The following is an 18,123-nucleotide window of genomic DNA, read 5'->3' as shown; positions in this document are numbered from 1 at the left end:
CTACTAGAGCAAGAGACAAGACACCCATGGGTAGCAGAGTCACTCATGGAGACTTGAGCATCTGAGATCAGAGATGAGATCCTAGCGACAGATCAGCTCCAGGTCTGCACTGCGCCATGCCAGGATGATGAAGTCTATGGGATGTGGTGAATGCCAGGTAACCTGGGAAGAGACTGCCAAGCCTGACTGCGTCTGACTGTGTGATTCTGGTCATTTAGAGAAGGAAAGAGGTCCACCTGAATTTCTCAAGGGATTCCGGAAACCGAGATACCAGGACATAGAAAGTTTGTTGACAAAGTTTACCGGAAGCTCTTTAGATTAAATGAAGTGAGTTAGGAGACTAGTCCCAGGGTCAGTAGGATTTACTGCCCGGAGGACAGGGCTGCTCAATGGCAAAGTGTAGACAAAATAAGAGGAGATATTCCGGCTCTCTCAAAATACATTTCTACATTGTTTGGGGAGGGCCACTGGTGGCCTTGAAGGGACACTACAGAACTGTTCAGAGGGGAAAGAACACTTTTCTGAAGACCAGATGCTCCTGACCACCTGCCTCTAGGTAGACAAGTCACAGTGAATTGCATGGTGTGCAAGTCTTGACATTGCCCCAAAGCCTATTTCTCCCCAGCTTTCCCTCTGTCTGGACCCAGCACTAACATCTTCTCAGCTACTCCCTCCTCTCCACACCAAACAAAAGATGTCTTTACCCCATTTTCCTGCACCTGTCTCCCCACTGCTCTGACAAAGGCCACTCCAGCCTTTCCCCAGTCCATGCTGCATATGACACAGTGCTCTTCACAAAATGTAGATTATTTTATTCTCTTAGTGGTTTCTTAATGCATCAATTAAAAAAAAAAATCAAAACTCCTCCCATGAACTTTTTGCTAGGACACGACCAGCCTACAGGACACCTTTGTGTGGACTGTCAAGGTGCCCCTTTCCTTAGACGAAAACGTCTCACACTGGGTGTGTGCTTGGTAAACACAGCACAGGCTGGATTCCAGCCTGCTTTCCCCTGGCCAGAACTCTGGCCAGAAGCATCTCTTGGCTTTCTCCATCCTGACTTCCACTCTTTCCCTGTTTGACTACTGTGCTCCAGCAGAACTGGGGTGGGTAAGTCAAGAACACCTGCAAGGAAGAAACTCTGTCCAAAATGTTTGGAAAGTTAAAGGCAGAACTTTAAGTGTTAAGAGTTTATAAGTTGCCCAGACACTATTTTTTTCCCTATGTTTTTCTTTTCTCTCCCTGTCCACCCCCCCTCCCCCTTCCCACTCTTCTCGCCTTGCACTAGGGCTGGAGGTTGAAGCAAGGACTTCATGTGAGCTAGAAAGAGCTCTGCTACTAAACTATATCTTCAGAGCCTTGAACATTTTTGGAGTACCCTGGGATGAAATGTCTACCAGGGCGCTAAACTATCAAGTGGTAAAATTGAAAAGAAACCAACCTGTGTGGTTAATTGGTATATCCAGTAAATATTTTAGGACAGACTATATCTTTTCAAATGGGGGCTGATTACTCAAAATTGGAGAGTAATTAGGTACATAAAGTTGGTGGGACAGGCTAGACTATAAATTAGATGACAGAAGGACTTTGGAAGAAGCTTTTGTAGAAGGAATTTCCTTAGTTTTGTCTATAGAGAGGAGGTCTCGTAGGAGATTGGCTGGGTCCCTTGATGTAGATGAAACAAAGAGCATCTTTCAGAAGAAAGGTGACACCTTGCCTGAGCAGACGTGAGATCCTCGCACCCTTGGACCATTACAGGAAAAGGAGGGAGAAAATCAAAGGGCTGAAGGGAAACAGGAAGAGAAGCACTACAGGCAGACAGGAGAAGAGAGACTGACCATTACCAGTTTGCATTTCAATTTGCACAAGCTGAGAAAGACAAGTAAAATGATTCGCTTCAGGGATGCTGTGACAAGGTGTCACCATGGCACAAAGCTGTCGATTCCTGCATGATCTGACTTAGTCCGGATGAAATGATAAGCCTATGGTCACAGTGATTTAGTTAATATAGTACTTAACATTGAAAAGATGAATTCAGGCCAAGTGTATGGCTGTTTTTATATAAACTGTAAAGTAGCTTAGATGGCAGGACAAGTTTTGTACAAAACAAATTCTTCTTCTGATGGGGTTCAAATAAAGCACAAATTATTTTATATGTAATAACTCAGTTATTTCTAGCAACTGTGGGGGAAAGATTTCTAAAAAAAAAAAGTATATGTATTATACAAGTACACAAAGTAAAACCTGTGTACAAAGCCTAGGTTTAATTTTTTTCCCACTCATCTGTATCCTCTCCTGGTTCAACCCACATCCTTGCTAAAGGCTTCCTGGTGACTCCAGAGCACTCTAGAAATTGCTTCTGGAATACCTGTTGAGTTTGTTACTGAAACACATTACTGGTATTTCATACAGTCTGTATCTAATATTGATGAACAATGTACTGTCTTTTCACTACTTTCAAAGTGGAATTTTTGTGGCTGACTTTGTTATTCTTTGTTGTCCATGGAGACAGTTCCCATGTGATCACATAACTGCCTGTTACTCAACAATATCCAGCATCTTTCAAATCAGCTTTAGACACCAAACCAGGAGCCAGACCAGTCATTTCTATTTGACAGTACTCAGACCATTTGTGAAAATATATCTCCTAAAAAGAAAGTGTACTGTTTTCCAAATGGAAAGATCAGATACTGTTGAAAACCATTATTCCCCAACGTTTAGACTGAGAAGTAGGCTGAGAGAAAAGCACAGTGATAATAGAAGTATGAACTGCCATAATGTAACCTGTTATTTTGCACACTAATAAAAAATGATAAAGAGAGACAAGCAAACAAAACAGCTTCCGAAGCAACACACCAAATCAGCACTGGCACAGAGGGCAGACAGGCATGCCACTGCTCCTGGACTCTGTGGTTCTATGGTCTTCCATCAAACCTGTCTCCCCACATGCCTACAGAGCATAGCGGCTCAAGGCAGATTCAATGTTTGTTTGGTTTCAAAATACTGTGATATTTCTGTTAATGACTGAATTTAATTCTACTGTGGTCAGAGAAAATACTTCGTATGCCTCAAATCCTTTCAAATTTGTAACACAAACTATGGTCCATTTTGGTAAATGCTTCATGTGCACATGAGAAGGATGCGTACAGTACTGGGCAGTGGAGAGCTCTACAAATAACGCCATGTCAAGTTTGTTAATAGTATTCTTCAGTGTAGCTTTTAAAGATAAACCAATATACTACTTTCCATACTATTTATTCTGGGTTTTGGGCTATTTTTCTATTTGTTAAGAGAAAGATACTAACTTCTAACTGTGCATTTCTTTTCCTGTTGTAGTTCCATCACTTTTTGCTTCATATTAATATATATTGTAAATATAATTTTCTATGCATATATCATTTGTGTGTGTGTGTGTGTGTGTGTGTGTGACTGTGTATAGTGTATCTGTGCACCATGAGAACACATGCAGAAGCCAGACAAAGACACCGTGTGTCGTGCCCTGCTCCGTCACTCTCCACCTTATTCCCTGGATGCAGGGTCTCCTACAGAACCTGGAACTAGGCTGGCAGCCAGCAAGCTGCAGCAAATGCCTGCTTCTACCCCCTACAGCACCAGTGAGAAGCCATGCCCAGCTTTTAACATAGGTGCTGGAGACTTGAACTCATGTGAACATTTAGGATTATTACGCCCTCTTACTGGAATGACCCTTTTGTCATTATGAAATGACTTTTATCCCTAGTAATATCATTTGTGGTGCTGGGGATGGAATCCAGTGTCTGGCTCTTTCTACGGAAGTGCTCTACTATTGAGCTGTACCCCTAGACTTCTGATTTTGTATTTTAAAAATAACTAATTTTTAAAAATTTAAACACAAAAAACCCAAGATAGCTAAAACAATCCTGAATAATAATAATAAAAAAAACCCCTGCAGGATATATCACCATCCCCAATTTTAAGTTGCACTACAGAGCTACAGTAATAAAAACAGCATGGTATTGGCACAAAATCATACATGTCGATCAATGAAATAGAAGTGAAGACCCAAACACATGAGTTTTGACAAAGAAGCTTGTCTTAGTTAGGTTTTTATTGCTCTGAAGAGATACCATGACCACAGCAACTCTTATAAAGAAAACATTTAATTGGGGTGGCTCACTTACAGTTTCAGAGGTTCAGTCCATTATGATCATGAAGGGGAGCATGGCAGCGTGTACCAGACATGCTGGAGCTGAGAGTGCTACATCTTGTAGGCAACAGGAAGTTTAGTGACTATAACATTGAGGGAAGCTTGAGAAAAAGAGACCTCAAAGCTCACCCCCACAGTGACACACTTCCTCCAACAAGGCCACACCTCCTAATAGTGCCACTCCCTTTGGGGGCCATTTTCTTTCAAATCACTATAAAGCTAGACACACATACACTTCAACAAATGATGCTGGTCGAACTGGTCGGCTGCATGTATAAGAATCCAAATAGATCCATACTTATCACCCTGCACAAAACTCAACTCCAAATTGATCAAAAGCTTCAACATAAAACCAGCTACACTGATCCTGATTTAAAAAAAGAAAAAAAAAAAAAAAAAAAAAGGAAGTGGGCAGTAGCCTTGAACTCACTGGTATAGGAAAAGACTTTCAGAACAGAGCATCAACAAAACAGGCACTCAGATCAACAACTAATAACTGGAAGCCCATGAAACTGATAAGCTTCTGTAAGACAAAGGACACTGTCATTCAAAGTGGCAGCCTACAGAATGGGAGAAGACTTTTGCCAACTACACATCCAATAGAGGGCTAATATCTAAAATATATAAAGAACTCAAAAAACTAGTCATCAAGAAAATAAATTTTAAAAAATGGGTCTAAACAGAATTCTCAACAGAGGAAAGTCGAATGGCTAAGAAATGTTTGGCCTCCTTACTTGGCAGGGAAACGCAAATCAATTCGACTTTGAGATTCCACATTCCACCTGTTGGATGGCTGAGATCAATAGAACAAGTGACAGCTCATGCTGGCGAGGATGTGGGATTAAAGGATCACTCATCCACTGCTGGTAGGCGTGCAAACTTGTATAGTCACTACAGAAATCAGTGTGGTGGTTCCTGAGTAAGATGAGTATTGATCTACCTCAAGATCCAGCTATTACTCTTGGGCATATATCCAAAAGATACTTCATTCTACCACAAGGACACTTGCTTAACCACGTTCATTGCTGATCTATTCATAATAGCTAGAAACTTGAAATAACCTAGATATCCCTCAACTGAAGAATAGATAAAGAAAATGTTATACATTTACACAATGAAGTATTACTCAGCCATTAAAAGTGAAATTTGCAGGTAAAAATATGGAACTAAAAAATATCATCCCAAGTTACATATCTCAAACCCAGAAAGACAAATATAGTATGTATCCACTTATATGTGGATATTAGCTGTTAAGTCAATGATAACCAAGTTACAATCTGTAAAAGCAAGAGGTTATATGTGGCGTTAGGGACTAGTGAGGAAGACAGTTTTCATTAGGAAGGGGAAACAGGATAGTTATAGATGGATATGGGGGGGTGAAATAGGGAGGGAGAAGGGGAGGGGAGTGAGGGAGGGAATATGAGGAGTGACAGCTAAAATTAAGGGGCAGTATGGAAACCTAACACAGTAGAAACTTCCTAAAATATAAACAGATATGAAGGCGATCTAACTTTAGTTGCCAAATAATAGGGGAGACAGAGTCCCCACTGGCCATCTCTTGTCACCAAATGAAGCTTCCAGTCCCAGGATTAAGCTACATCTAATTGTATTGTTAGGCAAAAGGATCCCATGGGAACCCTCAAACAACCCAGTCTGTTGCCAAGACTATAGGTTGCTCTCTACAAACTGACAGCAAGGCCCCATTGCTGAAGACAACACCTACACAACTCACTGAACATGAAGAAGTTGAGCTGGGGTACACAGCTTTCACACCTATGTTCTAGAGTCTTTGGTACAGGAAGGTACTCTGCATGCTACCAAAGGAGAAACATAAACACCAGGCCGGCCACAAACCATTAGATGAACAATAGTGTCCTGCCTGCAAGATATGCTAGGACAACAGTGGCACAAAGCTTGTGAGAAACCAACTATTTTAGTCAGTGTTCTATTACTGTGAAGAGACACCATGACTATGCAACTTTTATAACAGAAAGCGTTAAATTGGGCCTGGCTTACAGTTTCAGAGGTTTAGTCCACTGACATCATGGCAGGAAGCATGGCAGTGCACAGGCAGACACGGTGCTGGAGGAGGAGCTGACAGTTTTCACATCTGGATAAGCAGGCAGCAGGAAGAGAAGAGAGCCACTGGGTCTGGCTTGGGCTTCTGAATCCTCAAAGCCCACCCCTAGTGACAAACTTCTTCTAGTAAGGCCACACCTCTTAATCCTTTCAAACAGTACCACTTCCTGGGGACCACACATTCAAATATATGAGCCTATGGGGACCATTCTTATTTGAACTTCCACACCAACAAATGCCTGGTTTGACTTAAGGCCCACTCCATGAGATGGAATCCATATCTGACACTGATTTGGTGATCAAGAATCTGACACTAGATAGCCCAGGAACTTAGGATAAAACTATATTGGTTTCACTGTCTAAAAAAAATTAAAATAAAACAAAAAAAGTAGCAATAAAATGACCACTAATGATTTTCTGCTATACTCATAAATCACTTGCTCAACCATCATCAGAGAAGCTTCTTCCTGCAGCAGATGGGAAGAAACACAGAGACCTACAGGCAGACATTCATTATGCAGAAAATGAGGGACCTTAGAACACTCAGCCCTAAATGGGATGTTGCTATCACATCCCTCCCTTCAGGGATCAGGGAACCCTGAGGAAGATGAGGTGGAGAGAGTGTAAGAGCCAGAGGGAATGAAGGACACCCTCTAAATCAACTTGATGAAAGCACATAAGCAGTCACAGAGACGGGCAGCCTGCATGGGCCTGCAGCAGGTCCTCTGCATATGTTTTTTGACTTCCCCCTTAGTGTTTTTATGGGATTCCTAAATGTGCCAACAAGTGGGTCTCTGATTCTTGTGCCTTTTCCTGGGGTCTATTCCTTCAGTTTGTTTGTTTTGTCCAATTAAAAGGTGTTAGTTTTTTATATCATATCATATCATATCATATCATGTCATATCATATCATATCATATCATATCATATCATATCATATCATATCATATCATATTATAATCCCTCAAGAGCCTGTTTGCTTTCTAATGAGAGACAGAAAGGGGGTGGATCTGGATGGGAGGTGGGGAGGAACTGGGAGGAGTAGAGGGAACAGAATCTGTAATCAGGATATACTATGTAAGTAAACAGTCTCTAAAAGGAAAAAAGTGTATTCTGTTTTTAGTTATGTATGTGGCTGTATGTGAGTATGCATCCATAAGCACAGGTGCCTGCAGATCCCCTGGAGCTGGAGACACACACAGTTGTGAGCAGTCCAACATCTGTGCTGGGAACTGAACTTGGGTCCTCTGCAAGAGTGGAGCATACTCTTAACCTCTCCCCACCACCTCCCTAGCCTCCTGATTTCTAAAAAAAAAAAAGAAAAAGAAAATGTATCACTTTTTTTGAGAGTTTGGGTTATAATGTCCTTTAGTGTGTTTGCTTTCTTATGCTTGTGGTCTGCCGAGCTTTGCAAATCTACTTTCACTGAATTCATCAACATTTCACCATCATTTATTCAGAGGCCTCTGTCTTCCCTTCCCTTCTCTGATCTTCAGGAATCCTAACTGCAGACATCAGGCCTTGTGAGTTCAGCTCACAGCTGCTGATGGTCTGCTTTTCACTTTTTGAGACTTTAAAAGAAAATCCTCTTTTAATCAAAAAGGCTTTTCTATTCGCTGTGTTTTCAGGTGCACTGGACTTTGGAGTGTTTAAATTTCGATTAGTGCTCTTGTCTGAATCACTTTTTCCATTTCCACTTTGTTTATAGCTCACATGGCTAAACTTAGCATGATAGAAGTTTCCTTTACCTCTTGGACATATGGCAAGCGCTCATGTCAACGGTTTTCATGTTCTTATCCTCTGATCTTAACACTGGTATCTTTCCAAGTCAATTAAAATATTTATTTTTATTTTATGGGCATATGTGTTGTGCCTGCACATATGTCTGTCTGTGTGTGCAGTGCTCATAGATTCCAGGAGAGGGCATCAGATCCCTTGATACAGGAGTTACATACACTTGTAAGCTACCACGTGGGTGCTAGGAACTGAACCTGGGTCCTCTGGGAGACTGGGCCAACTCACGGCACCTCTGAGTCAGTGTTTATTCATTGATTTTTCTTTTAATTATGAATTCTATTCTTCTAGTTCTTTCTGTGTGTGGAAATTGTGGATTAGACACAGGCATTGTGAATGTTATCTTGGTATAGGAGCTTGTGCTTGGGATCTGTTTGTCATCCAGAATCTGGATATGTTTGTATTTCTATGGATATGTGTGGTATCTATTCTGAGATTCTTAGTCAGGCAGTAGCAGTTCATGCCTTTAATCCCAGCACTTGGGAGGCAGAAGCAGGTGGATCTCTGTGAGTTTGAGGCCAGCCGGGTCTACAGAGCAAGTTCCAGGAGATACACCCTGTCTCGAAAAACAAAACAAACAAAAGAGTCAGCTTACTTTAAGTCTTCCTTTTGACATCTGTCAGAGTCAGCTCATCTAATTTAGGGCTAACAATGCCCCATAATGGAATGCCAATTATGGAGGAGCCTTCTGACTGTCCTGTGTACTACAGGTTCTCGAGTCTGTCTAGTGAAAAGAAGTCTGGCTTGTGAGTGTTTGCTTCTTTACTTCTCTCAGACGGGCCTTCCCTGGCTGGAGTCTCAACACGCACATGTTGATCCTTCACACACCAAGGGGACGTTCTAGATCACCTGCAGCCTTCCTCTTTGGAACGCTCTTCTGCAAACACTAGTTAGAGAGCTGTGGGCGCTTTCCTCTCCACGGCCTCCTCGGTTCACAGAACCTGCCAAGCTCGGCCTGTTTGCCATGCGCTGTGTCACAGCCTGAAGACAATCAAGGGACTACGCTACCCACTCACAGGTCCTGTCACTGTCAGATGTCTTGAAACCACTGTTTTATTTGTTTAGATGGAAGAGTAAATCTGGTCACGTGACTGTACCCTGTGAAATGCAGACGTCTTGGACTTTGCATTTAGATCCTGGGGGATGAAGTTAGTGTCAGCTCTATAGCCTTGAAACACTACCTAACTTCTCCCAGCCTTGTTCGTTTTTCATCTGTAAAACTGGAACGATAATGTCCTAACAGTTAAACTACACTTATAAAAAGGATTCAGCACAAAGCCTGGTGTACAGCAAGCCCTCTAGTAATGGGGCCATTTCATTATCTGGATTGTTGGCTTCTAACAGACACTCCTTGCAGATGATTCTAGAACTAAAATGTTTAGATTTTATTAATTCAAAATTCAAAATTAAGCTATGCCCTCAATATTTTAGCCACATGTTTATTATGTATAATTACAAATGACATTATATAAATAACTTCATCACTGTCAAACTTTGTATTTTGCATGCTAGTCTTTTTACTTCATTGATTGCATATTTCAACACATTAGGAAGCATTAGGCCACTTGAACATTCTACTGGAAAAAGAATGAGGTTTGTTTGTCTCTTCTAATTTGAATTTATTATTTCTCTTTTGTTTGTTTGTTGAGGCAGGGTCTCACTATGTAGTCCTGGGTGGCCAGGAACTCTTCTGTGAAGACCATGCTGGCCTCAAATTCACAGAGATTCTCCTGTTTCTGCCTCCCCAGTATTGGGATTAAAGATATGAGCCACCAACCTGGCAAATTTCTTGAAGTGAAGTTTACTTCTCTGCCTTTCACTGTCAATGTGGTTACTCTAGCCATGAAATAAGGTTTTGTTTGTTTTCAAAGGGTCTATGTACTACAAATGAGGTTATTAGTACACTTCCAAAATGTTTCTAGACTTTAATATGTTAATGATGATCTGAGAAAATATTTGGTTGGAATTTGTCTGCTATACTAAAAAGTGAGTGTCAACAAGTGATACAAATTGGTTATATAATTATTCAGGCTGCAAGAGGGTTTTTCCATCACAAAATTTTAAATGTTTAGTAACAATATATTGTGCACTTGAAACCAATTTTTAAGGTTCATCATGCCCATTAATTTGCTTTCTTTGTATCCAAGCAATACTTAAAAATAAACAAAAGTTCCTGACAATCAGTAAACAGTTATTTGAAATGTGCCCTCATTGTTGCATAGCAACTATTGATCCTATTATGTGTTTTTTTACATACTCTAAAATAATTAAGCACAGGCACAAATTGTTATCTACTTTTTAAAAATGTTAAAAGCATTTAAGTTATTAAATGTATTCTAATTTGTGCATTATATATTTGTAAAGAGAACATTTCATTCCTACGCAAAGGCACAGTGACCCAAGAAAGAGATGACAATGTCATTATTAGTGATTCTCCTTTCTCATGAGAGGACTTTTAGGGAACTTTTTATTCACAGTCTTAATAGCTAACACAGTCAAGACAGTCTTATTATTCTCTGGCTTTACTGGCCTGAGCATGATTTACTGCTGGTTAAACTGTAACATTTATTAAAAAATGATGTCCACTCAACAAAATGAGACACCCATTTATACTACAGGAAATTATACATGCCGAGGGACATCTGTGAGATAAACATAATGTATTGGACACAGCAAGCACTTAGGAACTTTTACAACACTACACAGGATTCTTTCCACCATGGATTGACTCTGGATAAAGCAAGAACACTGATTTTTTAAACGCCAGATGCTAGCACTAGCTTGACCTCTGAGTAGAAGAACTGGGATGAGCCGTAAAGACCCTTCTCCAGTGAGAGGTACGAAAACCCCAGTGGGGTCGGGGTGTGGAGAGCAGGGTGGGGAAAGGCAGGAACATTCATGCCATCAGCCTAAGAGGAAGAACTCAGGGGTTGGAGGAAATGATTGCCATACCTCTATCTGGGTTAACTCTACCAAAACAATCTCAAAAACAGGACATTTAGGGAATTTCATAATAAATATCCACACACTGCTCTCCAAAAAGCTGTTTTCATCTCAAGTTCTGTGGCCATGGCAGGCTACTTTTCTAGGCCTTCACCACAGGGCCAAAACTATTCTAACATCTGCCATTAAAGGAGAAGCCTCCTATTTGGAATGTTTGGTTGATAGATTTGGTGGTCCTAGAATGGAACCCAGGACCTTGAACATGTTAGGAAGATCATCTTTTTGAGTGTTTAAACATTCAAATGACAAGGGTCGGGGAGATGAAGAAGAGCAGGCCATCTAAATAAGCCCATCAAATATCATCAAAGATTAGAAGTGGGAGCCTTACCCAAGAAAGAAAAGGTCAGCTAGATGAGGTTAGACTGGAGCATTTCTAGCGACTTGCCAACAGTCTCGGATTTTATTCCCACCTCTGTACAACTCTACTTAACAGTGATTTTCCTCTTGACACAAGGTCCCTTCAGTCCAGGCTGGCCTCAAAGTCCTTCTTCCTGCCTCAGCCTCAGCACTGGGGTAACAGGATGGGTAACCATACCCAGATGGTGATTTTATAGTCATAATCTGACTATCTAAGGGCAAGGGAGAAGGCACTGGTTCACAGCAGGCTAGTGCTGGTTGAGGATGTCTGGAAATGGAAGTGACAGATTTAGAATCCAGCAGAGCATTAACAGCGCACAAACGGTTTCCCTATGCTGGCTGGCTCAGTGAGGGACTACAAGTGGAGGCCGCAGCTTGAAGGTGGCAGAGGTTACAACAGGATCCGATCCCCAACAAGAACCGGATACAGTGGCTGAAGAAACGACAAGCAGCATAGCCACACCCGTGCGAATTTCAGTAGAAAGCTCCAGTTCTGGAGAAACTTGAAACCGCAGGAGAACAGTGAGCTGGGGAGGGACCGGGTGAGTTCATGGGTTCACTCTGCCCAGCATGCCCACGGCCTTGGATTCCAAACGGAGGGCCAGCTCCTTTGCTGTAGCAGTGATGACACTGAGGGAGACGGCCTGGGCTGGGTACAAGACACAGCGGGAGGAGAGCACAGTGGAGAGGTTTAGGCTCAGAGTCCAGCGGGGTTCCAGGGGTCAGCGAGGAGTACTGAAATTTGTGTCAGGGAGGGGCTCATCACCAGTCCTTGGTGAGGAGGGCTGTGCCTGCCGAGAAAGTGGAGACTACAGCCTCAAAAGCATGACTTGCTTCACTTAGTTGTATTTAAGTTGTTCTTTGTTGAAACCGTGAACAATATAGCGAAGTCCAAAGACCACAGTGGATATTTTTCATGCTCTGAGTGCAAATCGTTCTTAGTAACAGAAAGAAATTTTTATTCATTTAACCCTGCCAGAGTAAACTGGTCAAATTTTCATAACTAATAATTTAAAATCATTTCTATTTTCTTATCTTAGAGGCAAAGAAGTGAGAATTATTAGTATTTCTATGCTTTAACAAATATGATCAAATGCAGATTCTGACATTTGCTGAAAAAAGGTAAATGTTTAAAGTTTAAAATTATGGTTTTCTGTATAAGAACTGAGAAAAATCCTAGCATTACAAGATTTCAAAATCTATTTTTTATTTTCCCTTTTTTACTTCCTACCACATTGTCTAATATTTTGGAAAATGCATATATCTTAAGTATATTTGGAGTGGGAAATTCCAGATGGAATGAAAAGTGTTCAGAGAAGCGGAGACATCTATATGGAACAGTCTTCTGGCAGAAGGACAGGATGTTTCCAAGAGAGCCAGTGTTACCTTCTCCCTCCAGCTATCATCACTCAGCAGCTTCTGTCTCAGGGTCTCCTGCATCTGCTCGATGCTTTTCTTATGGGCAGCCAGCATCAATTCCCTGAAAACCACAAACCCAACAGATGAGTCGGGACGCAGCCCTCGTGATCCTCCTGAGGTGCAATCCCTGTCTCACAGGCTATTCTTTGCCAACATAATGTGCTCACTCCCTTTTATCAACAGGACATTGCTGTGGATCGAACCCGGGGTCGCCTCTGACTGCGTTCCTCCTCCTTCAGCACACCCACTCAAGGGCGGCCGGCCAGAAGGTGAGCCTCCACAACTTCTTTTAAAAACTGAAGTCCAGGGCCGAGGAGGTGCTCAGTGGGTAGGGTGCTTGCCGTTACAAGTGCGAAGAAGACCTGAGTTCAGAGCCTCAGAGCCCACAGGAAGCCAGACATGGAGGTATGCTTCTACAATATCAGAGCCCCTACAGCAGGACGGGAAGCAGACACAGGACGCCCAGAAGCTGTCGAGGTTACTGACCTGGTGTATGCAGGATGACAGAAGATGCCGCCTCACCAAGGTGGAAGGTGAGGTTCTATGCCCGACACTGTCCTCTACATATGTGCAATGGTATGTGCACACACACGCATGCGCACACACCACACACACACACACATACACACACACACACACACACCTCCCACCATGTACACAAGATTTTAAAAAGCCCTGAAGTCATATCAAGTATCATTTTCAATCATATTGCAATAAAACTAGAAATCAGTAGGGAAAAGTTTAATACAATACAATGAAATGGATGTGAAATAACTTATTCTTGAACAACCAATGATCAAGGAATAAATGTAAATTTTTCATGAGACAAATGAGAGTGGAGACACACACATCGAAATTATGTGATGGGGCAAAAACTGTGTCAAGAGGCAAGTTGACAATAATCAGTGGCTGTGTAAAGGAAGCAGGAAACCTTAGATGTGCAACCTATGGCTTCATCCCAAAGAACTAACAAACCAAACCCAAGACTAGAAGAAGGAAAGAGAAAATAAATATCAGATTATAAGAAAATGAAATAGGTAATAAAAAATACTGTCTTAATTTGCTTTCTATTGCTATGATGACCTTAAGCCAACGTAACTTGGGGAGTAAAGCATTTATTTTATTTATTCTCTAACCACAGTCCATCCCTGAGGAAAGCTCAAACTCAAACATGGCAGGAACCTGGAGGCAGGAACGAAAGCAAAAACAATAGAGGAACACTGGGTTGCTCTCCATGGATTGCTCAGTTTACTTTCTTATATAAACAGTACCACCTGCCCAGGAGCTGTACCACCACACCAATCAAGAAAATGCAAGGCTTGATTCAAGATGGAGGCAGTCGCTGGCACCGGCAGCGCTGTGGGCCACTTTGAGGAGCCTGAGAGACACACGGAGGCATCAGGGGGAGACGAGGCAATGGAGGATAAACCTACAGATCCACACAGTATCTCAGGAACAACTAAAAAGGCAGTTCTTATGGGGAGATGCTTGTGAGTTTGAGGCCAGCCTGGTCTACAATGCGCGTTCCAGGACAGCCAGAGTTGTTACAAGAGAAATGCTGTCACACACACACACACACACACACAAAAGCAAAACCAAAACCAAAACCAAAGCAACAACAAAAAGACAGACAGACAGACAGGGAAAGAAAGAAGAGAGAGAGAGAGAGAGAGAGAGAGAGAGAGAGAGAGAGAGAGAGAGAGAGAGAGAGAGAGGAAGAGAGAAAGAAAGAAAGAAAGAAAGAAAGAAAGAAAGAAAGAAAGAAAGAAAGAAAGAAAGAAAGAAAGAAAGAAAGAAAGAAAGAAAGAAAGAATAAGTGGTTTCATGGAATCATGAAAAATTGGTGGTGGAATGAACAGAGCAGCGTGTGCCCCGGAGAGAAGAGGCACTAGACACAGCCGCAATGCAGGGCATGTGAGCCCAGCCTCAGTGGACAAAAGAGCATGTTGTTGCCGAGCGGGGTCAGCTCTCCAGTTGCCAGGAGGCTCGGGTCACCACCTGGCCCACCTTGCCCAGCTGCTACCTGGTGGGTCAGTGATGCCACTAGGTCCTTGGGCCTGGCCCAAGGCATGGGGCCACCACTGCTGCTGCCTCTTCCTCTGCTGGTGTGTGTGTGTGTGTGGGGGGGGGAGCATGGAGCAATGGTATTGCCATGGGCTGCGATCATGATGGTCATGCCCAGGGTACTGGCAGAGCCGCTCGTGCCAAGGGCAGGTTGGCGCACAGCAGCCTAGAGCTTGAACAGGTACCGCCCCTGAACATGCTGCCCAGTTGCATGATCACCCTGACTCTGAGCTACAGTAAGATATCCAAGATGAAGAATGGTTTATTTTCTGGATTAAGCCTTCTTGAAAGACCTCTATGGTCTGTGCTCTCCGGAGGCCATGTTGATGTCGGTGGTCTGTAGTGCCGCCTGAAGCCATGTTGAGGTCCATGGTCCCTGGTGCTGCTGGAGGCCGTATGGATGTCTGTCCATGCTGCCCCCGGAAACCATGGGGAAGCTCATGATCTGTGCTGCTGTGGGCTGCTATGGGCAGGGAAGCCTCTTTTGCAATAGCATCGATGACTGCAGACTCATAATTGAAAATGAGAGACACCAAAGGCTTCTGTGACAACACCCCCACCCCTCCCCTCAATACACACACACACACACACACACACACACACACACACACACACACACACCAAAAAAGAAACAGTCCAGACAGGAAGCTATTGAAGAGAGTCCTTAAAAACTGTGATAAAGATGCTGAAGTGTAGCTTTTCACAGTTGATGGCTTCTGGCAGGGGTGGGGGTGGGGAAGAACTTCGTTTTCCTTAAGGAGCTGGCGACTGGGAGTTTGACCATGCTCCACTGAGTATGTGGCAACAGAAATTGGATTTGGTGTATTTTTCTTTTTTTGAGGTGGGGGACACACAAAGGTAGGAGGGTGACCTGGGAGGAATGGGAAGTGAGTGTGATTGGAGTGCATTGTATGAAATTCCCAAATAATTAGCAAAAATATTATGTTGGGAAAAAAGGAAAAGAAAATGCCTCAAAGACTTGATTAAAGACCAATATAATAGAGGCATTTTTTTTTCTATTAAGGATCTCAGTTGAACTGATCTTGTGTCAAGCTGAGAAAAAACAAATCAACACGAATACTGAAGATGAAAATATGAAGAGGCGAGGACTGCAGATGGCTGAGCACGTAAACACGTACTGCTCTTAGAGAGACCCTGAGTTGGCTTTTAGTGCCCACTTAAGGTGGCTAACAACCACCTGGAACTGCAGCTCCACAGAAATCTGTGTCAGCTTCTGCTCTCCCAGAGTGCCTGTGACTTATGTCACATACTCCCACCCCATGTACACATAAGAAAAAGGCTTTAAAAGAATCAGATATGGCCAGATTTGGTAATATGCTCTTTTAATTCCAGCAGAAGCAGATAGATTTCTGTGAGGTTGAGGCTGGCTTTGTTTTCATAGCAAGTTTCAGGACAGGCAGGGTTACATAGTGAGTCTCTAATTTAAAAAAAAAAAAAAAACCAGGGATGAAAAGAAACATTACAATGGATACCTCAGAAATGGATAATTTCCTGAACCCATACACGTCACTAAGGCTGAACTGTCAAGTAGAGGAAAACTAAAGAAATCAATAACAAATAATGAAACTACATCAGTGATTAAAAAAAAAAATAGTCTCCCATCAAAGAAACGCCCAGGACAAGACAACTGCACTGCTGAGTTCTATCAAACATTTAAAGAAGAACTGATGTCATGTTCTTCTTAAACTATTCCACAAAACTGAATCGAGTATGAGGCAGTCTCTCCAAACACAGTCAATGATGCCAGCCTTATCCTGTTGTTACTCCAGCCACACCAGAACATCTCAGTTCTAACAGGTTAATAACCCTGATATAAACTGATATAACCCTGATGAACACAGACATAAAAACCCTCAACAAAATATTAGCAAACATTAAAATGATCATTATCATTATTCATAATAAACATATGTAAATCAATAAGCAAAATAAACCACCAAAATAAAGGACAAAAACTATTTGATCACCTCAGTCCATTAAAAATGCCTTTGATAAAATTAAACATTCAACACTAAACAAGTTAGGTATAGAAAGAATATATATATACACACACGATAATGGCAAATATAATAAGCTAACATATAATCTCATACTGCACGAGAAAAAGCTGAAAGCATTCTCTCACAATATCCAGAACAAGACCATCACTTGTACTCAGCCCAGCACTGAAAGCCCTAGGCAGAACAGTCAAGCAAGGAAGAGAAATGAGGGCATCTATATTGAAAAGAGGATGCCAAATTGTTGCCATTTGCAGATGGCATGATCTTACATAGAGAAAAACAGACTCCACCAAACACCTATGGGAATTAATACACAAATTTAGCAATGTTGCAAGATATAAGATGTAAAAATTAGTGTTGTTAAATACCAATAGCAAATTATCTAAAATAGAAATCAAGAAAGTTATCCCATTTCTCAGTAACTATAAAAAATAAAATGCATATGAGTACATCTAACCAAACGGGTGAAAAATCTCTACAGTGAAAATTATATACAATAGAACTTAAAAACTGAAGAAAAACACAATAAATTGAAATACATTCTGTGTTTATAGATCGGATGAATCAATACTATCAAAATGTACATATAGATAAAAGTTGTCCATAGATTCATTATAATCCCTATCAAAGCCATTCTTCATAGAACCAGGGAAAACAACCCTAAGAGTTCTCTAGGAAACTCATGCATACACATATGCAAATGCACAGACACCCACATGCACATACACACACATGCACACACATATGCATGCACATACAAAAGCTTTAATAGTTAAAACAATATTTAGCAACAAAAAGCAGAAGGAATTATGCTAAATAATTTCAAAATAAACTGCAAAGTTGTAATAACCAGCAGCATGAAGCTGACAGACAGACACACAAGAACCAACAGGACAAGGAACATGCCCATGGATCCACACCACAACCAAATGACTGACTTCTAACAAACACTGGCAACACACAGGGGATAAAATAACTTATCACTTAAATAATGGTTGGGAAACTGAGTATACAGAAGAATGAAATTAGATCCCTTAACTGACCAGTTGCAAAAGTCTAAATATGAGTTAAAGACTCAAATATTAAGACCTGGAAAAATGAAACTACTAGAAGAAAATGTAGAGGAAACATTTTAGGACATGAACGGGCAAGGTCTTTTTTGGACAAGACCTGAAAATCACAGGAAAAAAAAGTGAAAATT

At 41.6% G+C, this 18,123-nt stretch overlaps 1 protein-coding gene across 5 annotated transcripts in view; it reads right to left on the bottom strand.

The window, feature by feature from the left end:
- Positions 1 to 18,123, bottom strand: part of Lekr1 (leucine, glutamate and lysine rich 1) — a 183,175-nt gene that overhangs the window by 26,005 nt on the left and 139,047 nt on the right. For all 5 annotated transcript variants that reach the window (XM_006972624.4, XM_076574196.1, XM_015989713.3 and 2 more), the window contains one exon: positions 12,805 to 12,898. In XM_006972624.4, the coding sequence (XP_006972686.1) occupies positions 12,805 to 12,898 (94 nt within the window). The remainder of the gene's footprint in view (positions 1 to 12,804; positions 12,899 to 18,123) is intronic.

This window comes from Peromyscus maniculatus, chromosome 6 (genome assembly GCF_049852395.1).
Source record: "Peromyscus maniculatus bairdii isolate BWxNUB_F1_BW_parent chromosome 6, HU_Pman_BW_mat_3.1, whole genome shotgun sequence".
In the NCBI taxonomy this organism is placed as follows: domain Eukaryota; kingdom Metazoa; phylum Chordata; class Mammalia; order Rodentia; family Cricetidae; genus Peromyscus; species Peromyscus maniculatus.
This window is presented reverse-complemented; position numbering and strand designations above follow the sequence as displayed.